Genomic DNA, 25,213 nt, shown 5'->3' on the forward strand with positions numbered 1-25,213 from the left:
CTTCCTCATGAGAACACCATGCTGCGAGCTTTCAGAATTCTGTAGCTCAGAATCTGACCTAGGACTGATGGTTTTAGATACTGGGCAAATTAGCATCTTCATGGCTCTTTATTTCTATGTCCCTTGCCAGGCACACAGCGTACAGAGAGTGACGTGTGATGCACAGGTTTTCTAACCGTAAAATGTTAAGTCAGTTGCTAAATTGAATGTTCCATCTAGTTAGCTGGCCTGCTGGCTGTCATCTGTTTAGTGCTGTTTCAGTAGGTATTTGAAAGGGAGAAAAATGTGATCTGGTCAGAAATGGAAGATGATAGGTGGCGAGGTGGCCAGCAGAGAAGGCTGGGTTATGGGTAAGGACCAGCAGGAAGTTGGTCTGATGACCTCACCAGTAATAAGCAGGGATCGAGTTACAAAAGCATAACTAGAGTTCCCCTGCATCTTCTCAAAGATATTGATAAAGATTGGAGCGGGTGGGTGGAATGAAAGACACTTAAGCTTTGGCTGTGAGCTTGCACTGTAATCATGCCCAGTGGAGCCTGAATTTGACCTTTTACGTCAGCAAAGTGTCTGGGGATGACAGCTGATCCCTGTCCTGTTAGGAGGTAGGCGACTGTTGACCTCGAGTCATCTCGCATTGAGTGCTGATGTAGCAATCTGGCTGTCATGGGGTGCACTGTCTCCAGCCGAAATACATGCAAATTTTAGCCTAAAGCCTTAGACGCATTGAGTCACCAGGGAAGGCAGAGTTTGTGTCAATAAAACTGGACTCCTTCCACTGACTGCCTAGACTTACCAAGCCTGCTTCTGTTAACAAAAGTTGGCCAGTCACTTGTCTTCAAGAAAGGCAAATTCTTATCTTTCTCCACAGCACCATTCAATTATTTTTTTTCATGGATACATGAAATAATTCTTTTTCAACCAAGCAGCAGCCGACTCACATATGGCTTTGGCTTGGTCACTGCTTGATCATTAGCCAGACAGCCTCACCCAGGTGTGGGCTTCCAGCATGAAAAGTCCCTTCCTGCTTCTGTATGGCTGTTGGGGACATGCAGAGCCATGGGTGGGGCTCATCTGCATTGCTCTTGTCCCTGCCTGTGCTGACGGTGGTGCACCTACAGTGTTCTGGCTCCTGTAATTTTCGCTTGTATGGTCACATGGTGCTTTAAAAAGGCCACTGCAGGCTTGTGTGTCTCCCTACCAGCCTTCCTGAGAGAGGTGGATTTCCTATGAAGCTAATGAAACTTAAGCCTTGGAGCCCCTCCCTTGCAAGCCACCTTCCAAGCTCTCTACTTGATTGCATATTCTTTCTCTTAAAGAGAGCAACCCCAAATTGCATAACTTCAGGCCCCACAAAACCTGGATCTGTGCATGCTCCCAGAGAGGGGCTGACACGCCCAAAACACGTCTCTGGCTGCTTCAGTTGTGCCTCCAATCAGCAGGGCCCGAGTCAAGAAACCATATCAGAACTTTGTGCTGATTAACCCTCAGGTCCTTCATCGTCCTGCAGCAGCTTCCTGTGTACCAGGAGCTTAGCTTGCTTCGCTCTCCTCTCCCAACTGCCACTTAACGTGACCTTTAAGAAGTTGCTTTTCTTCACCCACGAAGCCACAGGCTGCAAGCGCTGAGAAACACAGCCACACAGGATGCCGCATTCTGTGCGGTGAGGGCTGCCCAGAGACAGTGCTCAGAAAGAAAGCTTCACTTAGAGGTTCTTCTCTCGGGAACACCATTTCCATCCTATTGCAACACCAATCTCCACGTGGCTTTTCGATTGCTCCCTTTTATTGAGAGATGCAAGGAACAGTATAAAGGCAGCTGGCACGATTCCTTGTTATTTAATTGACTGAACTGTTGCTGGGATGAACGTTTTGATCTCTGTCTTGAATCATGCTGTGAAATCGGTGATGACTGTTAAAATATGATTTAGGAGAGTGTCTCTCATCAAGTCGTGGTGAGAAAGAGGTGTTTGAAATTTATTATTCATCAGCATGCCAGGCTTCCTGCTCTGAAACAGCAATCAAGAAGATGGCAGGGATGGATGTAGGTGTAAGTTTAACTTGATGAGAAGACAGCATTGTCCGGCCTGTACCGTTCCCCTGCCACAGTCTTTTGGGTTACCAGAGTTCTCTTTCACAGCGTGTGTTGATGAGACTTTTTTCTGAATGTGAATTCCCTTCTCCTCTTCTCTCCAGTTTGTAAAATGAATGTACACATTCGGTGTCAGGCGAACGTGGCCCCCAACTGCGGGGTAAACGCGGTGGAACTGGCCAAGACGCTGGCGGGAATGGGCCTCCAACCTGGAAATATTTCTCCAAACTCGGTGAGACCTCACTTTATTCATGTCCTGTAATTTAGAAGTTGTTCAGTTATGATGAGCCCTGGTATGGCGTGTGGCGTAATTAAAGTTCCTCATCTCACTGGGTAACGTTTACAGAATACTTTACAAGTTTGACTTCCTTATAAAGACTTTTCCAAAGTAAATTAATACATGATATATGATTTCTGTTGTCCTTTATACAGTAATCCCCCAGTCTACTTGAACACAAAGAATAACTTCACATTTTAAGTTTATCAGAAGGTTGGGACCATTTTAAAGAAGTTAAATATGGAGGATTTGACTTTGTTCCGTAAATGTTAAATCAATAACAATAACCTTTGAATTCCTTTATGATTGGGTTAGACGATGACTTCTTAGACTGAACACCAAAAAAAAAAAAAGAAAAAGAGAAAAGGAAAAAAGGTAAACTGGGGAAAAGAGTTCTTAATCTCAGCAAATATAATAAACAGATTTATTGCATTTTGTTTTGTTCCACAAATAAGATTCTATATACAATTGCATGACAAGAAATAATGAGCGTACAGATCTACCAAGAAGCAGAAGAAGGATTTTTTTAAAATCAGCTTCCTGTCATTGTGGTCTGCTGAAAAGCCTGGAATCCAGGGGCCTGGGCTGCACTCTTGGTGGGGGTGCCTGGCTGTGCAGTTGACCAGTAAACTCTGGGGCTCTGCTTCCTCCTCTCTGCAAGGGATTGAACTTGAAGATCTGTGGGGTTCTCCACAGCCCTGGAATCCAATGGTTGTGCAGTTTTTGTTTATGGATTGTGAATTTATCTCAAGTTCAGTAACGGACAGGAGTTCCTTCCTCTGAGCTCTCAGGAGTGGGTGGAGCATGTCAGTTGCTGTGGGCATGTTTTGTCTTGCCACTTCCCTGAGTGACCTCCCCCTGCTGTCCACTTGAGCCTCAGCCACACCCCAGGGCCTCGTCCTATCGCTGCCTTGCTGGCCAGGGGCTGCCGAGAGCTGGGAAAGAGCCATGGCTACGGCTGTGGTTTCTGGAAGGTGTAGCTTGATGTCTGGTTCAGGAAAGTTCTAGACTTAACTGTCAGATATCTCTGGGTACTTAGGAAGGGACGTGCAGTCACTGTCAGGTTCTTGGTTATCCAAAAAATGTCATCCCTAAACGCCCCACTTTCTTTTTGCTGAGAGGCCCCTGCCTGGTAGATGGGGCCTTGGATTGTCATTGTATTCCTTGATTTTAGGAAGGCATTGGCGAAGTCCTTCAAGTCTGCGTGTCTTTCTTGCGAACAGGCAGACAGGGTGCTATACCATGAGGAGGGTTTCTAACGCATGGGACGGCTGTGCCTGAGGGCCGTGGGTTAAGGATTTCAGCCTGAAATGCCATGTGAACAAGCTGGCCATGCGGCACAGTCTCTAGCAATGGCTGGTGCCACTTGTCATGTGAGCCAAGTATCTTTAATGTGCTAATATTTAATGGTGAGAAAACCGAAATTACCTGTTACTTGACAGTACAGCATTCAAAAGAGACACCTTTAGTCTATCAAGAGAGAAGAATGGGTTAAAAAAAAAAAAAAAAGATTGAGAAACACTGGCTTAGATTTTTCTGGCCAGTGCCAGCCCAACCAAGGGAAGTATTTAAGTGGAGGAAGTGAAATTCAAGCTGGTAAATTTTTTCTGCCTTTGAAAAATTTATGATCGGAGATCTAGAGGAGAAACTGCGAAAACAGTTGGATTTTAAAGATGACCCATTTTGTATCTTCAATCACTTATTTACTGGGTTAAGTAAAATCCTCGCAGTTACAGGCTATTGCCCAGCTGTTTATTGCAAACATTGCTTAGAAGTTGACCCAGATAAGGTTTTTTTTTTGTTTGTTGTTTTTGTTTTTGTTGTTGTTGTTGTTGTTTTTAGCTAAATAGGTCAAATGCTCCCAGATATTAGACTTTCAGTCTGCTGTCTGGTGGAAGCTTGTCTTATAAATATCCTGAGGTGGACATCTGCACATCACCTTGCCTTTAGGTAGCGCCCCTACCGGAATGGGTCTTGTACCAGGGGAATGGGCTGGAGCATGCGCAGAGAAAGCCACACCTACTTGTAGTTCCGTGCGGTGCAACTAGAGCTCTCCCTGTGTTGATGGTTAACCTTCCTAGGGGGCAAGCAAGTTGACCATGAATCAGAATTCTTCAAAATTAACACGGTGGCCCAAAGAATTCCCTTTCCAGAAAGTTATCTTAAGGAAATAGATGATGATCATGACCATAATTGGGATTGGGAACACAGCTTAGGTTTATTTATTTTGATACAGTATTATATGTTACAGGTGTACAGTATAGTGGGTCACAAGTCTCAGAGGTCATGCCCCATTTACAGCTACTATGAACTATTGGCCACATTCCCCACATTGTGCCGTACGCCCTGGTGGGTTACTTTATACCTCGTAGTTTGTATACCTCTTGCTCCCCAAGCCAAGTGCTGATCTAAGTACCTGAGGTGCAGTTGCTCACTTTCTCCTCATAACAACCCATGTGTCAGGTGCTATAACATCCCCTTTGTTAGGAAACTGAGGCACAGAGAGGTAGGTAACTTGCCCAAGGCCACAGGGTTAGGCTGCAGAGCTGTGATTTGAACCCAGGCAGCCTGCTTGAGAGCCTAGACTCCTAATCATCCTGATTTGAAGATTTCCATGCAGGTATGGTCACTGCGGTCACTAGCGAAAAGTGGGAGACAACCTGTATTTCCAATAGCAGGGGAATTCATAAATCAATTGCTATATATCCGAAATACGGACGATCAGACAGCCTTTAAAACTCATGTTCTTGAAGGATATTTAAAGACACAGAAAATACACATGACAAAATGTTAAATAAAAATTGGTGTTATGAAGCAGTAATTTTATTATATTTTTAAAAACCAAATATAAAGACAGATGTGTGTATATATATGTTTTTATTTTTTGAGACGGATGGTGAGATTATAGGTATTGTCAATTTTATTCTTCACCTCTTCATTGTTCCAATTTTTACATTAATTTTTATTTTCCTTCTGTAACTTAAAATACTGTGTATGAAATGATGCTTCGTTCATTCACATCCTGGTACCCAGTGGTCCTTGATTCTCTGAGCAGACCTGAAAACCGCTCTTCGCAGAACATGGACACCAGGCGGCGCTCTTTGAACCTTTCTACCCTGTAGAAAGTCATTGCAAAAACCTGAGGGACCAGACTGAGACGTTTGTGGTTCTCTGCACTCCCGTTTGAGCACAAACTGAAATTCAGTGGCTGAGATATATTCTGAAGCAGTTCTTACCCAGATACAGAAAGCACAGCTCAGGAGCTGGTACTGAGGCAGTCTTGCACGGCAGAACCTGATCACATGTCAGGCTCTTTCCCCGTGTGTTGTATTGAGGGTTGAAGCTGCATGTAAGGTCTTCTTCATCCATCCGTGCTTCATGCTTCACTGTGATTTCTGACTCGAGGCATTCTTTTCTTTGCAGAAGCTTGTTTCTAGATCGACCCTAAGGCGACAGGGAAAGGAGAGCACCAAAGAAGGAAATGGCGTCGGGGTTAACTCTTCCAGCCGACTTGGGATCGACGACTTCGAGTTCATCCGAGTGTTGGGGAAGGGCAGCTTCGGGAAGGTGAGTCCTGGCTTCAGCTGTTTGAGTTCAAGGATGCATGCTCCCAGTTTGTGGCTGGCAGGGGCACGTGTGTATCCACACACCCATTTCCCGGCCGGCCGTTGCCCTTCGGTCCTGTGCGAGCCCCCACTCTGAGAACTGCGAGAGTTCTCGTGCTCATGCTCCTCCTCCTGCCTTGCCACAGGTGATGCTTGCAAGAATAAAAGAAACTGGAGACCTGTATGCTGTGAAGGTGCTCAAGAAGGACGTGATCCTGCAGGACGATGACGTGGAGTGCACAATGACGGAGAAGCGGATCCTGTCCTTGGCCCGCAATCACCCCTTCCTCACTCAGTTGTTCTGCTGCTTTCAGACCCCCGTAAGTGTGACCCCCATGCACCACCTCAATGGTCCCCCTTCTTCAGAAGCTGAGCCAACAGAATGTTGACAATTTCACAGAGTATCAGAAACTTCGGGAGCATGGACTCCCAAGATAGGGCCCTTGGAAGGTCCCAGTGACTTCTGACGACCCAAACCGATGAACTAAGCACTTCCTTTCATGCTGTCCTGGAGAAGGATCACTTTGAGGGTTGTGTCCTAAGATTGAAAAGGTCTTCACACGGGCGTCTCCTCTAGCAGAGGGGAGGTTACAGAAGTCTAAGGATAGAGTAAGTGTCATGGGACACTTATCTTGGTGACTTGGGCCTTGGCCCCACTGCTTAATGCTAAACTGGTTCGGACCTGGGCACAAGAGTTCAGACCAGGATAGGCCCAGCGAGGGCACCCTGACTCGTAATATCCCAAGGCATCGTTTCCAGTCTGAATCAGGGATTTGCTTGATTTTTTTTTTTTTTCCAATTTGCTTGATTCGGTGGTCTGATCTTAGGAGACCAGTCTGTCCACTCCATCATGATGATGTGCATGAAAGGAATGCTTTTGGCTGCAGTTACAGAATACCTGACCAACAGAGGTTCATGAAATAAACAGGAAGGATGAGTTTAGTTTATTAGCACCGACTTTTTGTCTTGAGAAGTCTGGCAGTAAGAATGTTTGGGTAGGATTAGTTGCTCAGTGACATCAGGCGTCCCTTCCCCTTGGGGTCTTAAGGTAGTTGCCACAGCCGTAAGTGTCACACCTCGTATGACAGCACCCAAAGCAGGAAGCACATGGGGCAGAGGCAGAAAGTGCTTCCCAGTCGCTCTCCTTCTATCAGGGAGAGAAAAATCTCCAAGACTTGAGTTACCTGCTCACCTGTAGCTGCAAAGGAGGCTAGAAGAGCACATGTCTAGCCTAGCCTGATTCCCTTGATCAGTTCCCACTGACCTGGGTCAGGGCACTCTGCTGCCCACCTAGCCCTGGGCTTCTGTTGTCGGTGGTGAGGGAGGAGGACTCCTGCGAAGGCACCAGGAGTGTCTGCCACAGTTACCTCCTAATCTTCTCACTGTCAAAGGCGTTCTGAAAAAAGGAATTCGGGACATGTCCCTTGTCTGCCACCAGCAGGGCACTGGAGGGTGAGGTGCGAGCAGGATGGGGCGTCCCACCTAGTCCAGGGATGCTGCAGTGCATTTTTAGGGAAGGTAGCAGCCAAGTGGAACCAGAGGGCCAGTTAGAATTAGTCAGGCGAAGAGAATGAAAGTGAATGTAGTAAGCAGGGTGAACAGCTCAGGCATAGATCTACCAGTAAACGGGAACAGGAGGTGTAAATAAAGCTCAGGAGCATAAAATGTGAGGTTCAGGAGGGGCGTGGTGAGAACCGAGGCTGCAGAACTGGGCCAGGCCGGGGCCAGGCAGTGTGGGCCTTGTGGGCTGTATTAAAGGAGCTTGGATTTTAGTCCTAAAAATAAATGGAAGACATTTTAGCAAAGGAATGACATAGCAGATTGCATTTTTAAACTCAAAAAAGTTTGTTTTAAGCACCCGCCAAGTATCCATATCCTTTCTTTGAAAGAAACAATTATTACTTGTTTCAAGGGTAGCCTTTCAGAGTTCTTTGCACATAAAAGCATACATACACACCATATGTATGTATCCATATTTATTTAAAAAAAACACACACACACACAAGTGTCAGTATATATTTGCCCTGCATTCTGTACCCCCCTCCTTTTTAAGGAGACAAATCCAAAATGGTTTTATTGAGAGAGTAAATCTCTGTAACGCATCTTGCAAAATTTACACATTTTAAAAAACTTAGGTATAACTGATGTGTAACACTATATTAGTTTCAGGTGTACAAAATAATGATTTGATATTTGTGTACGTGGTAAAAGGATCACCAGAATAAGTCTAGTTAACATCCATCATCATACATCATACATCATAACATCCAGCATCATCAGAGTCACAGAATATTTTTTCTTGTGATAAGAACCTTTAAGAGCTACTTTCTTAGCAACTTTGATGTGTGCAATACTGTGTTACCAACTCTAGGCACCATGTTGTATACATTACATCCCCAGTCACCTTATTTTTTTTCAAAAATGAGATAACGTATCTTGAGATTATGTCATATTTGTATACACCTGGCTGCCTCGTGTTTTAATGGCTGCATTGCATTCCATTTTTAAGAATGTGACACAATTTATTTAACTTGTTTGCTATTGCTATATATTTAGGATGTACTTAGACTTTAATTTTAATCAAAGTTGCAGTGAGTTCCCTTGTGTTTTTATCTTATTATGTACTTGTACTAGGATTTCTCTATGACTCGCTACTAGAAGTGGTATTGCTTGGTCAGAGGGCTAAACATTTATAACTTTGACAGAGTCTAGTTGGCCTTCTTCCCCATAGTGCTTAAAGATAGCTAATGCTTCAACCCTTACATACCAGCCCCTGTCCTAAGTGCTTTCTTACAGTAATCACATGAAGCAAATTCTGTTAACCTCACTCCCATTTTACAGATGAGCAAACTGAGACGGGAAGAAATTTAGCTTCCGAGTGGCAGAGGTTTTGAGGCCAGACAATCTAGCTACTGAACCCAAGCTCTTAACCATTTGCTTGTTGTATTCCTAAATTCACACACCCAAACCATGTGTGAGAAGGCTTATTTCCCCCACCCTCTTCCTTTTGTGGCATGCTAGCTATCATTTTGATGATGGGAGAGATTTTTTTTAAAGGTGTCTTTGAAGTTCTAATGGGCATTTCTCTGACAGTGAGTGAGGCTGGACATTCACACATGTTTAAGGGTTACTTGCGTTGGCAGAGATACATGTGCAGCTTGAACACGGGGTGGGGCCGGGAAGATGGGCAGGCAGAGACAGGAGGTTGTGTTAAAGGAGGTGCATGGTGTGCACTCCCAGGCTGTCCACGCGTGTGTGAAGGAGCTGGGGGGTCAGCTCAGTTTCCCCTGCACTCCTCTGTCATGCTGCCCGTGTGACCTGGGCTCCTCAAGGGCACACCCTCCTCACTAGAATCCTCAGTGCTTCCAGGAGCCCCAGAGCCCCTGCTGGCCCTGGCGCCTTGCCCCTCGATTCTCAGCTTCCCATCTCCGCGTCCATGGGCCAGGCAGGGCTAACCCCAGGTCGTCCTCCCAGGGCCTGCACCAAAGAGCAGACATTGGATTAGATGAAATTAATGGGCTGATAACCCTGAGTCAGACAGTTGACTGATGTGGTTGTGCAGTGGCTGTTTCAAGTTCCTCTGATAAACAAATAAAGAAGTCTCTCCTATCGAGCTCCCAGGGACTTGCACCTACCACAGGAAACCCCCGAGATTCTACAGAAAGCAGTCTATCAATTAGATGATGCTATGGTAGAAAAGAAGTTAACCTGGAACAGATCGGGAGACCAATGAATATAGAATACACAATGCAGAATTTTTCAGGAAAATATATACTATGCAATATCCCCAAATATTAGTGGTTACGTGGGATTCCACTGTTCAGCAAGTGAAGCCTTTATGTTAACATTGGTGATCCAGTTTTCCTAGCGGCAGTTTCATATATGGCCACAAGGTGGCAGTCGTTACTGCAAGGTGATTTTTATTTCTCCACTAGAGAGAGGTGCCGACTTTGGGGTTTAAAATCTGCCTTGCAGTAGATGTCTCCAAAGCAAAGGATAAAGGGAATTTTCCCCTGCCATAAGTCTAGATGATAAACCAAGTGTTGGGAACCAACTTAAAAGAATCCAGTGCTTTTTTCTCATGCTGAGATAGAGCTATGCAGTCTTCAGGTTTAAGCCTTCTCGAATTTCAAGGTATCAGGCTCCATAGCATGCGTGGCATTTGCTTTCTGCATCTGTCCATTTGTCACAAATCCTCAGTCACTATCCCCATTTACCACTGAAAAACGAACTCTACAGAACAGAAAATGGCAGTTACCATGAAAAATTACAGCAGGTAAATTATGACTGTTTAGCTACTGGGTTTGTCAGGCCCTGCCTCTAAAATGAGATGCTCAACAGTGTGTAACTCTGAGCTGTACAGATCTCCCCTGCAGAATTTAGCAGTGAGCCGGGGTGAGGTGTGGGAGTCACTCCCCGGCTATCTTCAGTGCATCACTTCATTGTGAGGATGCTTGTAGAAGCAGCCCTGCGGAATGGGTGTCCCTGAGGCCCAGAGAAAGGGAGCAACTTGCTGAGCATCCCTTAGGCTGTGAGTGGTGGAGACAAGGTTCATCTCTGGGTCAGGCTGACTCTGGAGCCCGGCTCCATCCACTTGTTGTCTTCTGCAACGTTTAGGTTGTTGATTCAGCGTGTGCTTAAGCCTTTCCTGTCTTGCTTGGCTCCCCTCCCATGTTCTGATATGGAAAGAGCTTTGCCCTTAGAAACGGAAGACCTGAGGTCTTCCAACTGTTTTCCTCTGCTTGAATGGCTTGCGACTACCTTCAGATTCCTTTGAGCCTTCAAGTTCTCATGGTTGAGATGAAAGCAGGATTGCCATGAGGAGCAAAGGTGAGAATGCAGACTCGCTGTTGTTCGACGAGCGGCACTGTGACCTCCTCCTTCCTTCCACACACCAAAGACAAAGGTCCTGGGGCTTCCCGGCACAGACCTCACGTGGAGGGTCCAGTAAACACACACAAAGTCGGAGTCTGGGAGCTCCTTTCATTCTTGGCCAAAACAAAAAGACAAGCCAATTACAGATAATGGATAATTTTTCAAGTTGGCTACACAGAATTATGAGCCCATAAATTATTGCCTCTGATTTTTCCATAATCATGTTACTTGCAAGTATATCACTACATTGGCATCCTCATAAATTTCTGAAAGCATCGTAATTGCTAATAGTTTGGGAATAATTTGGTAATCTGTATCAAGACTTAACAAAAATGTTTATGCTCTTTGATCAGTTGATTTTATTTCTGATAATCTAGCCTGAGAAAACAACACAAAGAATAAAATAAACGTCATGCATAAAGATGCTGAATTTTCAGTGCATTATTCATAATAGAAAAATCCCAGAAACAACTTCAGCATTCAGCAGTAAGGGTGTACTTAAGTAATACGCTATTTAAAATTATTTTCTTTTTTTAACATATATTTATGTTTATTTATTATTATTTTTAATTTTTCCCCTTAATGGAGGCACTGGGGATTGAACCCAGGACCTTGTGCACGCCAAGCACACACTCTACCACTGATCTATTACCCTCAACCCCTAAATAATATGCTATTTGATGAAGATTTTCAGCCAATAGAGAAACAATTGAATATCAAGTAGTTACATGATTGTGTGTCGCTGTCATAAGCATCCAGCAGATATTATTTGTTGCATACAATTCTTATAACAGCCCTAGAAAATAGGTACAATTGCTCTCTATTTTGCTGAGTGACGAAGTAAAGGAGGAGTTAAGTTGCCCTAAATCCAATAGCGTAAATGGTGGAGCCAGGAGGTGGGAGCCTAGGAAGTAGTACAGAGTTGATGATGGTTCAAGGCATGTGTTCATGGCAGGTTCTGCCCAGGACAGTGACTTGGCAGACCTGGTCCCTCCACGAAAAAATAAGGCTGAAAGGAAATGATGCCAGTAAGCTCTCAGGGACTGCTATTAAGGTCGCAGAGTCGTGGATGATTTGTTTCCTGCTTTGTTCTGTTTTCCAGTTTCTGTGATGTGTTTCTCCTTCTCTATCAGAGGAAGCGGGAGGAATGAGGTGCTCTTCAGCCAGGAGGGCCCGGGGTCTGGGGTGCGGCCTGGTGAATGCCCCGTGTCCCACTCTTGCAGGTTAAATTCACTTCACACTCCTTTCATCTTAATCAGTGACTGGGCGGCTGAGCCTGCTGGCCTTGGTGGCCTGGAATCCCAGTCTCCCCACCCCCAGCTCCCAGGGGCTGGCGGTGGCACCCCTGGAGCCCTCGCTGAGCACTGAGCGGAGGGCCGAGACCCAGAGGAACAAAGACGCTGCGGCGGCGGGGGCAGGAGGGGGAGTGTCAGAGTCAACACTGGTCAGATGCTTCAGCCTTTGTTCGGAGACCCAGTTTGTGAAAGCAAAGGTTTCCGTTGGAAAAACATAAGACATGCTATGCCCGGTGCCCAAGAGCTGCCTCTGGTCAGCAGGACTCGGGGCACATCGGAGCCATAAGCCTGGCTGAGCCTCGTTTTGGGGGGAGAACTTAAGTTTGCATTTGTGATCTGTGCTGGAAGAGGGGGTACAGAATGCACAGAACCCCCCTGTACAGGGACAGAAACCCAGCACTCTTAGCTCCCTGCTGAGGGTGTGTCGGGGTGTCGCCGGCTGGGGTTTGCCGCAAAGTAATGCACCTGGAGTTTCCAGCCGGGCCGGGGCAGGGCAGGGCATAGCTTATCCGAAGAAGAACCCTTCATTGTGGGTTAACAAGGCAGAAATCCTGCTTTTGAAGGGTGCGGCAGCTGGGAGTCTTGTGACTTTAGTGCTGTCAGCTTACACAGTGGTGCAAAGTGATCTCAGGGCACTTAAATCACACTTAAAATACATTTAAAAATCACCCTGGCTGCATGGCTGCAAGAGAACAGTCGTTTCTCTGGGTTATTTGCTCCACTGTTATATTAAATATTAACAAAGGCATGTACATGTGAGAGACAGACAGACAGAGACAGACAGAGACAGACAGAGAGACAGGCAGCAGGACACTCATGTGTTCCTGGAATGTATCTTTTAGAATTTCATCAGGGGGTTGACCACGCCGTAGCCTTCAGTACGAGAGCTCTGAGTTCTGATGCTCACTTAGATAATAGCTCCTTTGTCTTGAGGAAGGTCCTCCGCTGGCTTCGTGCAGGTGGGGGTGCAAGGTGCAGCCCGCCCCAGGCAGCCCCGAAGCCCCGACCGCCTCCGGGTCCCTCCAGCTCCCGGTCCCTTTCCCAGGTTCAGGGAGCATCTGGCAGCGGCGGCCAGGCTGTTCTCCTGCTGAGCCTGGGGAGGTGAAGACACACTTGGACCCTGGTACGGCTTTACCAATGTGCTCTGAGTCACAGTGACATCCCGGTCAAGGGGACAAGGCCCTGTGACCATGAGTTGGAGGAGGAGAGGGGTTCCCTGCAGCCAAATGAGCTGGAAGACTTCTCCCTCCGCAGGGTGAGGGTTCGGAAGAGGCCTCTGTTAACGCCTGCCGTGGTTGGTCGGTTCTCGAAGCCTAGCTGCACCGGCTTCGCAGGAGGTGTGGGTGAAGGATGAAGTAGCAGCGGCTGTTGTTCACTGAGACCCCAGCCTGTGTCCTGGGGGCTTATATTCATTGCCAGTGTCTAGACAGCTGTGCATTTTGGTATTTCCATAGACTTCTGTTACATGAAACGTCTCATTTAATACCCAGAACAACCCAGGGAGTTGTAGATACTTTTATCCTCATTTTAAAGGTCTGGAAACTGAGGTTCAGAGAGATTAAAGAACTTGCCCCAGGTCCCACAGCAAGCAAGAATTGGGCCATGGATTCTTAACCAGGTCGTCCAGCTTAATGATCTTCCGTTATGCCACATACAGGAGACGTCCTTTCTCTGCCCTGTGTGCAGCTGAGGAGAGGGTCATCAGGCAGGAATAAAGGCAGCTTGTCACAGCATGCAGTTTCGTGGCCTTTTACAAAGTACCTAAGGAAAGTCCCTTTGCTCTTTTTGGTTTGGAACCGAGTTTCCTCCTTTCCCTGAGCAATGACTCCCACAAACACAATTTGGTCTGCTTATGGGTCATTTGGTCTCGTTTGCCTTAGGCTCAGATCAAAATAGAAAACGAGCCAGAACATGGTGTTTCCCAGTTTGGCACGTTCCCAACTTACTAATCGTGTTCCAGCTGGGGACAGATGCACTCAGGCCATCTCTGGGCTCTGGATTTCTGGGAGGCTTATTTAGAACCTTTGCTTCTGTCCTCTGAGACTTCCTGGCTTCCGGACTGCCTGTGACTTTGTAGGGCCCTGACAATGAACAGGAAGTAGGGGAACCCGGAGTTCCTGCTGCTTCCTTCGGCTCCCTCAGCTCAGGGAGGACTTCCAGAACACTCGGTGTGACCGAAGGGTCTGCAGGGGTGGGCATGTGTTTCCCTGTGAGGTTGTTCTGTTGTCATGGGCCCTGTTGTCACCTGCCAGCCATCATAATGCTTATGACCGAGAGATGGTGTAGATCCCCTACCTCGGTGTTGGGAAGGTGGCTCGTGGATTGCATGTCCCGGCCCGAGACTCACCACAGTCCGGCTCAGCCCCCGTGTTCCCCACTGACCGACAAAGCCTCGTGAGTTTGGTTACGGTTTTTCCTGACCGCACCTGGGAGCCTGCCAAGCTGCAGATACTCCGGCCTCAGCAGGGCCCTATTTTAAAGCCCTGGGCTGGAAGTGCCGGGTGTGGCTCCCAGCATGAGAGTGCGGTGGGCTTTCTGCCAAATAGCTGAGCGAGAAGCCAGCCAGGGAGTCCAGGATCACGCTGAGTCAGTCCAGGACCACGCTGAGGAAGGGCCAGGCAGCAGCAACAGCTCTTTTAATCCTCAGTCTAGTCGGGAAGAGAAGGTTAATACACGTGGAATAGATACCGTCATGACTACGTTGACTCTATGCTGCAAAAGGAAAGGCAGCTGAAAATGAGTGCTGGCCACTAGGGGTAACCTTCCCCGCGGGCCGGTCTTTCCTCAGAAGGGAATGGCTGAGACTGACAGTCCAACTAGCAGCCAGGGTGGCCCGCAGGTGTGTCCTGGGAGGCTGGGTTGTTCCCTCCAGGACCAACTAAAGCTACACCTGTGAGTGGCTGGAGTGGATCCCCACCCCCGAACCCAGAACCCTGCAGTGTAGAAACCCAGCTGCTCTGGGTGGAAACCATAGACCATAATGTAAGTCTGGTTTTGAAATACTCGCATTTTCCATAATTACTTCATCCCTGGTAAGAACCCAGCTGTGTCCATCTCTTCTAGGCCCCAGAACAATTCCAGACCTCTCATGACAAAATCAGCCCTGTCCTTCAATATAAACTTAGCCGACTTGGAATGACAGAGATTTGCCCACCAGCAGGTGAAGATCAGAGCTGTTCACTCATTCGGCAAGTGGGCACAGAGTTCCTTTAGGGTGCAGGCTGGGCTCTGAGCCATGAGGATGCAACAGTGCACAGGGCGGAGAGGACCCCTTCCCTTATGGAACTGGTGTTCTCCCAGAGATTTCGGGGGCCTGAGCAGCCCGTCCATAACGTTGAGTCGGCTGCTGACTCTCCATGGTGGGCTGGTCATGGTAGCAGTTCTGGGATTGTTATTTAGAACGGGCTTGGAGTGGCCATCTGCTTAAAAGAGGGTCCAGGGGACTTGTCTTGAAGCTGCATTTGGATGTGAGTTCGACCCGATGGAGATGACTGGGTCATGGGTGGTGATGGGTTTCATGGCACCGCTGGGCTTGGGGCCCCAAGCAGGAGGCGTAAGGGGAGAGCAGCAGTCCAGCTTACGTACCGTGCTCACCATTGCTATCTATACCGTGTTCTTTGTCCGGCTGGGGAGACTGGTCTCCTCCCTGACAGCCCCATACGAGGCTGCAGGGACACCAAGTGCCATCAAGACTGACTGCTCTTGGGTAGGGCTCCTTTTCCTGCCTTCTGCTGTCAGATAGTCCCTTGGCTCCGTCTCACTAGCAGCCCCTCTCCGCTCCACTGGTGGGCTTTGGCAGGCTCTTTCTTCCCTTTGGGGCCACCCAGGGAGTTCCTGTTTACTGTCTGTGCCAGGCATCCAACTTTTAGTGTATTTGCACAGCAAAAGAGCTCACTGTGTTTCACGCTCACTCCTACCCACTTCTTTAGGACAGTCTGTAATGATATATTGCTTAGGTCTTACAAAGGGAGTCTTGGAACTCTTCCCAGAATCTCTTAATTCCATTCTTACGGTGTATGATATTTTCAACATTAAAATGATGTAATGTATAATTCCCCACTGAAACAGAAGAGGAAAACCCTTCCAGTAAAACTCCTCCCCTCCCCCAATGCATGCCCTCCCCCTCCTGTGCAGTGGACCATGGGGAGTGCCTTCGTCTGCTTCCTTGTCCTTCCTCCCGCTCCCTCGCTCCCAGAGAGAGATGAGTGCTGTTCTCCCTGTGAAGTGGGGACTAGCCCTAGCCCACACCTACAATAAGCCCAGACCTTCTGCACTGGCGTGTGTCTACCACTGATGAAAGGCGATACAAGATGAGTTAGACACAGCCAACCAAGAGGGAAACCTGACCCAGAGACTGGTTCAGGTTGCTCTTCTGGAAACCTGTAGAATAGAAGGCCTGCTCATGAACTCAGCTCGTCCCTCCTTTCTTTGGCTTCAGGGTAGATCTGTAGAACGAAGTTCCCTCCCCACTGCTCAGAGCTTTACCTCTACCACCTTGACCTTCACCAACAGGTCAATGGTTTAAGTAATTGAATGACTGGTGAATTTTCAATCTTTTCAGTAAAAAAAATAAAAAATAATATATATTTTTAAAGTTTAAATCACATATTTGCATAATGTGATGTCCCTTGTCCACTCCTAATACTTGGGGGCAGAATAACCCTTTGTTACGGGGGTGGGGGGGCCTGTCCTGCGCATTGTGGGACCAGCAGCATCCCTGGTCCCTACTCCCTGTGTGCCAGTAGCACTTCCCTGGTTATGACAACCAGAAGTGTCTCTGGACATGACCACATGCCCCCGGGGCAAGAATCTCTCCAGTTGAAAACCACTGCCTTACATGAGTGTCTGGTGCTCTGGCCTAGATATGGGAAGCCAGGTAGGTGAGATCATTTCACTTTTTACAGGGGCCAAAGCAAAATGTGTTAGATATTTATAAAAACATAAGCATTAGTTCTTTTTTTTCCCCCTGAGTTTGTAGACAGGCAAAGTTCCTCTCTGGGGAACAACAGCTGTCTGTGGCTGCACTGTGGCATTTTTAGGGACTGGGGCCCTGGGCTGGGAAGAGGCAGTGGAAGTAAGGGGTCTTGTTGAATGTGAGCGAAGGTTAGCACCACGCTGCCAGCAGTTCTGAACGCTGAAGCCTGCTGCAATAAGACAGAATTTTCAGAGCCTGGGGCATCCAGGGAACAAAAGATTAGCTCAGTGAGCATATATTTCAAATGAGTTATGTTAAAAAGCAAGCAGTCCAAATATTGCAGCTTCTCGTGTTTCGGCATTTAATAATGATACTTCCGCTTTACCAACAAGGCGTCGACAGAGTGACATTTTATGAAAATCATCGTCATCACCCTGATCTTCTAGGGGTGCCTGTCCATAAGTCAGATTCCCATCCTGTGCGTCTGGTGGGAATATGACTGGGTTTTGCAAACAGAGATTAAGCGTTAAACGTTTCTCAACCAGCGCAGAAAAATGTGCTGGTAGCCGTACAAGTGTGCTATGGGGGAAAGCAGACTTGCTGTTTTCTTTCTTTTGTTTTCCATATATGGGGATGCCATTTCAACTTAAGATACAGATACCTTAGAGGCTGTCTGCAAAACTCAGTGGTCCCTGCATATTAAAAGTAGATCCTTGCCACTGGAGACATTGCCTGTTAATATACTGAATGGTAATATTGTATCTCCCTTACATTTTTAATTCAATTCAATAGATGTTTACTGAGCCAGGGACATGATATGCCAGGCCCAAAGACAAAGGGAAGAACAAAATGTGGACCTGCCCTCTGGTGGCTTTCAGTCAAGGATCATCCTAAACACAGATGCCTTTTATCACCGGGTGATAGAAGAAAGTTATAGCTTGGGGAAGTTGGAAGGGCCTTCCGTTGGGAGGGGCTGTCTGAGTTGTATTTTGAGGACAAACAGGGGCCCTGCAGTGATGGGAGGGGCACAGGCCTCCCAGACAGTGGTACCAGCAGTGCAAAGACACAGAGGATTACAGTTATATGATGTGCCCAGAAACCCACCCCACCAGTAAATTGATGCAGCAAGATTGCAGGAGAAGAAATGTGGGCAGTGAAGAAGGCATCTTTTGCTGAAGAGGTTAGACTCAATCATGAGGTGAAAGGAGCTGGCAAAGGATTTGAAGTCAGGGAGCAACCTAGGATGTGCATTTTAGGAGGGCTGTCTTGTGGCTGTCTGCAGAGGGAAGCGACTGAGAGTAACAGACCTGGTAAGGCTGTGGATCCACCGTTCTGCTGAACCTTCCTGCCCCAAGACAGCAGCTTCAGGAGTGGAGTCCAGGGAACACTCAGGAAGTAGAATTGATAGGACTTACAGGGTAAGAGAGTGAGAGGAGTGGCCAGAGTTCTGACCAGTTGGGAGCCTGGGGAGACAGAATATAGTGGGTTCGCTTTGCAGAAGATCCAGTGGTGAGATGACTGTTGTTCAGAAACACTTTCAGTTGGGAGATTAGATTTTGGTGTTGTCAGTGTCTTCTTGGTATAGTAGTAACTAATTTAAAATATTGCAGTGGGTGTTTATAGATGGAGAAGACAGGAAGGCTGAAGAGGAATTTCTTAGTATAAGTGGCTCAGGTGAAAACAAAGGAGAAGAATCAGAAGGAAGTGGTTTCATAGGAGGAGGCATCAAGTGCTGAGATGAACTCAGTTCACCAAAGGACTCTAATGCCCATTGGGTCTGGGATGCATTATTAGTCTTAACTAACATCTTAGTCACTGTTCTCATCCTTGGGCCAGGAAGGGCCCATCCAGACTTGATTTAACAGGTTAACACCATGTCCTCTCCTCTGGGTAAACCCTTCAGTCTATTTCTGGTTACTTTGCCCCTCATCTTAGCAGAGCTATGCCTCTTTTATTTGGTCTCTCTGCCTTTATAGTGAGATCTGCTTCTCTCTTTCTCTATGGACGGTGGAGATCCCTCTTCCACCCACACTGCAAGCAGGGTTTGGGAAGAGGTTGTAGGGGACTGTAGGGGATCTCATTCCCCAGCCAGAGGGCCAGAGAAAGACATGTCAGAGCTGCATCAGGAGCATCAAACTCGAAATAGCACATGGAAGACCTGTCCCTAAGGGAAACTTCAGCCGGCAGGCAGCACCGTCAAGCAGCAGAAGGAGCAGGCTTTTAGCCAGCAGATTCCCAGGCATCATCCAAGGCAGATATGGAATATTCTTGGCCAGATTTGATATGTCCCCAACTGGGCAAGATATGTAATCCGACAGCTGTAACCTAGAATCTCCTCCCATGGGGCAGAAATGTCTAATTAATCCACAGATGAAAGGGAGGGATGGAATCTTGACTTCTTTCGGAAGTTTAGGAACCTCCGTCATGAAAAAGGATCTAAATAACTGAAAAGACATTTTTACTCTGTATTCTCTAGCCCTGTACCAGCTAAATCCATCAATATCTTCAGTAGATTTTCTCCTATTTAATGCTGAAACCAAAAATCTTTATATAAAGAATGTACTATGTGAAATTATGATTTAAAGGAATCCCATTACACGTACTTCTTAAGTGACCACACCTTTTTTCAAAAAAGTGAATAATCACATAAGGTATCTTCTGAGGGAATCTAAGTTCAGAATTAAAACACCATGTCCAGTTGGTAATAGTCTGCTCTCAGAGATGCCTATTTTTACAGGCTAATAAAAGTGATCTTTATCATAGCACAGTGACTTGACTGTCAATACCATGTCCTCATTTTCTCATCAGCCTCACCAGAAGTCCAGATAATTGTAGGAATTCATGGAAATGACATTGGGAGTAGTATGCAACTGTTAAGAAATCATGGTTTTGGTGACTAAGTACTTCAGGAAATATTACGTAAGATAAGTGAAAAAGAAAGAATGTGGTTTTTTTTTTCTCTTTTTCTGTTCTTTAGACATGTTATAACATGTTAAGTATGGTTAGGACATAAGAGGGAAATAAAATGTAGTTAAAATTACCTTGTAAATGTCCTTTGTGCCCTGAAACCTCCAGTTCTTGGGATGCTAAAAGCCCTAAGTAGTTTTATTTCTCCTTGTATTTAGCCTTCATCTCTGGGTGTCAGGATTATAGGTGATTTTGTTTCCTCCTCAATTTTCCAAGTATTTACTTTGTAATTACATTTGAACGGAGAACGTGTAATTACTTTTATAAACAGATAAAAACCAAAGCTTTATAAATAAAGGGAAATGAAAGTGGCGTCAAGCAGACCTGCTTCTCTTTAACTCTTCCACAAACTATTTTAACTGTGGGCAAGGTACTTCACTTCTTTGCATTTGACTTTCGCAAAATGGACGGATAAAACTAATCTTGGCAGTTTGTTCCAGCTTTCCTAAATTTTATCAGGAAAAAAGAAAAGCCTCTTTCTATGTTAGTTCCTCAAGGGTTTATTAGCTGTTTTCATGGTCCACGCACTGTGGGTGCTGGTACTAGAGATACAGCATTGGCATCTGGGCTCTGCCTTAAGAGGTCTCAGGTCCCCCAGAGAAAACAAGACCAAGGGCACAGAGCCAGCACAGCCAGCACAGTGATGCTGGGCAAATGTGTGTGGACCAGAGATGCTGAAGGAGGGCTTGTTCTGCGGCTTTGCTCTACCCCTGCTCATATGTTTACTGCTTAATTATGCTCTAAGAAACATCCTGGCCCAGATGTCTCTCAGGGTGTTGAACTGCAAGTTTGATTGCTTCGTTGCCCTCCCCTGGTACATACGCCAGTAAGCCTTGTCGAGTTTCATTACAAGAGAGGACTAGTGGTTTACCAGGAAAATATTTGGTCTCTGAAAAGAGCTGTGTGTTCCTCCAGGTTTAAAATGCAAGTTCCTAAGGCCTTGTTATATTGGAGACATACTTCACCTTCTCAAAGACTAGTCTGAACTCAGAAGGGACATGTCATGCCTGTGGGCTTAACAGAAGAGTCTCTGGGTGATTGAATTAATGTCTCATATCTTCTGGGCTGCACAAACAATAAGTTAAAAAAAAAAAAAAAAACCACGGCGCCAATAAGTTCCCTCTCCTTGTTTCTTCCTTGAAGCCTTTGTAATCGTTCTTAGTGTGGTTAAGTTCAAGCCTGGCGCAATCAGGTTTCCTCACCAGGGTGCTTTGCCACTGTCACCTCTTTGGCGTCAGTAACTGTTTCCTGTTGACTTGAACTCCCTATTCACCCTGTAGATGACTTCGTCAGAGAAAAGTCATAAAGCAAGAGGCACTTATGAGAAATTGAACACGATGCTGTCTATTACTGGGAATCTCCTTTCCCTTGTCCTCAGCCCGTCAGTAGCACTCTGCGGGTTTTGGTCCAGGGTTGATGTGTTACTCATTTGGAAGTCATTTCAAAGTAATTCTTAGAACTTCGGTAAGTAAGTATAAATGTGGCTCCCAGCTTAACATTGCCTTTAAAGCAGTACCTAAATTAGTCATTAATTCTAAATGTTGTTTCTCTTCTTTGAGTTATTTCCAAAAGGTAATCTACATATTCACTGTAAATACATCTGTAAATGAGATTTATGTGTGTAAATGGCAGTGACTATGGATTCTTGCTTTAAACAGAAAGCCCTTTCTCAGTCTGTCTGTAAGAACAAATGGACTTTATGGAAGGGGAGAAGAGCTACCATAAGAAGCCTCATTTGCCGTGTGTTTGCAGTTCATAGGGGAGCACGTTTGCTTTACAATAATTATTATGATTATTACAAAGCTCTTAAGATATGAATTATCATCTAATATTAGAAAAATGGAAAAACTTACTGGAACTGAAATTTTGGTTAATTTGCTTTGGTTTATCCCATCTAGTTTTGTAACCCCTTGGTTAGAACTCACATCCAAGAGAGAGAAGTCCTCCTTATCAGGTCAAGGCCTTGACCACACAGTATTAGGAAGTGCCCCTGCACCCAGCAGCTGGCCCCAGGGTCCTCCTGACTCCCCCAACCCTGGAGATTCCTGTCCTGAACTGAGGGTCGGGGAGCCGCTGCAGAAGTGGTTAGGGCTGCTCTTTGGCTCCTGTGTGCTTGGCCGTCTGAGAGCTCCATGAGCGAGGTAGCACCTCTGCATCCAAGGCAGGCAGCTCCCTGCCTGGCCGGCTGCAGCCCCCATCCCAGGGGCGCAGCCCCAGGAGCAGACCCCGCCCAGCACCCTGCTGGCTGAGGCGGTGGTGGGCGTGGTCATGAGGAGGAGGATCACTGGCCCATAAAACTTGCTGACGTTTATCCAGCCCTTACTCTGTGCCACGTGCTGTTTGAAATTCTGAGCTTAAATCATTTCATCCTCAGACACCTGTGAGTCCAGTCATCCTATTATCCCCTTTTTGCAGATGAGAGTTTTGAGAGAGAAAGAGAATAAATACAGCAGCGCGGGAGCTGCACTTCATCTTGAGCTTCCTGGCTCCCGAGCCCTGGGCCCTCACCACTGCTCTGCAGTTCCTCTTAGTGACACCAGGGGCTTCAGTGCTGGGCACAGGGTCTCCCAGCTGCAGCCTCAGCACCTTTGTGTGATGTAGTAATGACAACAGCTTCTGTTTATTGAGATCTCCTTCTGGACCTGGTGCTACGCCAGGCACTTTGTTTCCAGTTTAATCCTCACACGACCGGGTCAGTGTAGTTCTAGGTGTTACTACCCCAGATGTGTAAATTGGAAAACCTCCTGCCCCTTAAAAACTGGTGTGTGTTTCAGTTAGAATTTTCCTGGTAGTAAGTAATGGGGGAAAAAAACTTAACTAACGTCATGCAAAAAGGGAGAAGTGAAAATAAAGATGCGGAGGTACAAAGGGCACAAATTGGCTGCGTCTCTCTGGGGATCTGAAACTGGAAAGGCACAAGGGACCGAGGGAGTTTCCTTCTCGACTCATTCACGCTCCCTGGTCTCCCATCTCTGCCTCACACTATGTTTCTGCCCTCTTCTTCTCCCTTGTTCATCTGTCCGTCCATGCACCCAGCTTTCACCGCTCTGTTGTACCAAGACATTTGACATGTTCACACCACAAAAGCAGCCCCAGCTCCCTAATTCATGTTTCCTCAGTTCCTGTGCACAGCACAGCCTGCAGGATATCCTGGCTGTCTCAGTTCCACTTTTCTGGGAATGAGACTGGCGGGAGCTGGGGAGGAACTTGGTCCAACTTTGCCATCTGCAGGATGTCTGGCATTGACCCACATGACCACACCAGGGCGGTTCCCTAAGCAGGGGAACTGAGCACCTCTCAAGGTGTCTAGCACACTGACCCTAAAGGGGGCACATCCCTAACCTGTGCACACTTACAGCCACCCTCCTTAGGTGATGTCACCTTGTCACAGGTACCCTAGCACTTTTATCTACCCGGGCATTCTGTCTCTTAACTTTTCTTCGTGCAATTGCCTGTCAGTTTTACCTCCTAAAGAAGGATCCTTATGAGAGGCTTTAGGGAGTACACGTTGCTTACACTTACAGCCACTATCAGTTCAGAGAATATTTTTATCCCCTTTGGCCTGGGGCAGTAACAGCCTTGAACTGATAGCAGCCAGGGCAGACTTGGCCCAGGCTGCAGTGGGTTAATGGAACCAGGCAGGTGACGACAGGAATTCTGATACTAACCAGGCACCAGTTCCCTGCCTCCTGTAACTCACACCGGGCTGGTTGGGACAAAGGCATTTCTGAGTTGTTTTTATTCCCCGAGGTGTTCCTCACCCTGTGTCAGTGACTTGCATTTGTGGCTGATTGAATCAGGGACAAAAGAGGGGAGCAAGGGACCGACAGAGGCCTGGGCCATTTGACTTTAGAACTGAGGCTAAACCAACCAGTCTGTGGGACCTTAGATCTCTTACCACGCAGGTCAGGGCAAGATTTCCCTTACAGGAGCCAGAGGCCTCAGGGAAAGCCGTGCAGGTGTCCAGGCTCAGTGTCTAGGAAATTGGATTTTAGAAAAACTGGAATGCTATCTACACGGGCTTAGATACAGAAACAGCCTCCTGCCCTCATTGCCCAAGGTGGAATTTGGACACTCTTCCCTGCCCCAGAAATGACTCAGGGTAGCCTTAATCCATCGTGTGGTAAGCGCCTCCCTAGATGCCTGGATCCTAGCAGATGCTTCCTCTCGCCGCTTCCCAGTTGGGTTTGTTCAGCGTGACTTAGCTGTTTGTCGAGTCATCAGTGAGACTAGTTCGTAAGCAGCACAGATTGAGTGGAGCTGTAGGCGGGAGGTGATCTGCTGCCTTGTTGCTTCATCACTGCTTTGTAAAGGGCGTCTGCCAAATGGGGTAGGTTTCCAGGTTGATGGAATTTAGTCCCTAGGAGTAGAATTCAGCTGGAGTCGTTGGTGTCTGTAGCCGATGTTTTATTATTTATGGCAGGTTCCAACACTCACCGGAGGCTTTTTCAAGCCAAGCCCTTGAAAAAGCATAGCTGCGGCCTGTTTTAGCCCAGACACTGGGCCTGTAATTATGGCCGGACCCGAGAGGTGAGTGACTGAGTGTATTAATAGGACTGAGGCCCTGCAGCTCTCAGCTGTGGGTGACCTGGGGATGGGGTGAAAGGGAGCATCCTAAGAAGCCTTTGCCTCTGGTACCAGCGTCTGACTGTGAAAGCAGCATGTTTTACTGTGATGCCCGCCCCCGCCCCCACTCCAGCAGCCTCAGGGCTTGGGGACCATCTCCCTTTGCCATCACTGCCGCCTGCCAGTGATACTTCAGCTGTTCATTCACCCTGGCTCCCGCCCCCTCCATCCCCACTGTAGCCTGACTCGTGCTTCTTCACCCTTTCAGGTTGGTAAATTGGCTCCTTGAAATCCCACGCCCGTCTTCAGGCAGCTCCCCTGCCTCTGCTGTGTGTCCACATGACACCCCTGTGCTCCTCTGCTGCACTGAGCACCCTTGGCTGATGTGTTCCAACTGTGGGAGCTTCCTGAGAGCACGCCTGGGGTCTGATTCATTACATGGCGCTTGGTCCTCACCCAGAGCCTGGCAGAGTGCGTGCTCAGTAAACGTTCATTCTTTCTGGTTGAGGACCTTAGAGGAAGCATGAAGAATCTCTGAAAGACTCAGCAGTACCCTCTAAAGCCTGCGCACCAGAACTCAGACCCTCTACTCCCAGTGGAGCCACGGGGCCCAAACCAGAGCCAG

The 25,213-nt window shown here is 47.1% G+C and overlaps 1 protein-coding gene across 2 annotated transcripts in view; it reads left to right on the forward strand.

Moving 5' to 3' along the window:
* The window catches only part of PRKCH (protein kinase C eta), a 206,838-nt gene that overhangs the window by 114,384 nt on the left and 67,241 nt on the right, over positions 1-25,213 (forward strand). For both annotated transcript variants that reach the window (XM_032482144.1, XM_006185726.3), the window contains exons 7-9: positions 2,193-2,320; positions 5,789-5,932; positions 6,117-6,290. In XM_032482144.1, the coding sequence (XP_032338035.1) occupies positions 2,193-2,320; positions 5,789-5,932; positions 6,117-6,290 (446 nt within the window). The remainder of the gene's footprint in view (positions 1-2,192; positions 2,321-5,788; positions 5,933-6,116; positions 6,291-25,213) is intronic.

The sequence above is a fragment of the Camelus ferus genome, chromosome 6 (assembly GCF_009834535.1).
Source record: "Camelus ferus isolate YT-003-E chromosome 6, BCGSAC_Cfer_1.0, whole genome shotgun sequence".
Lineage (NCBI taxonomy): Eukaryota > Metazoa > Chordata > Mammalia > Artiodactyla > Camelidae > Camelus > Camelus ferus.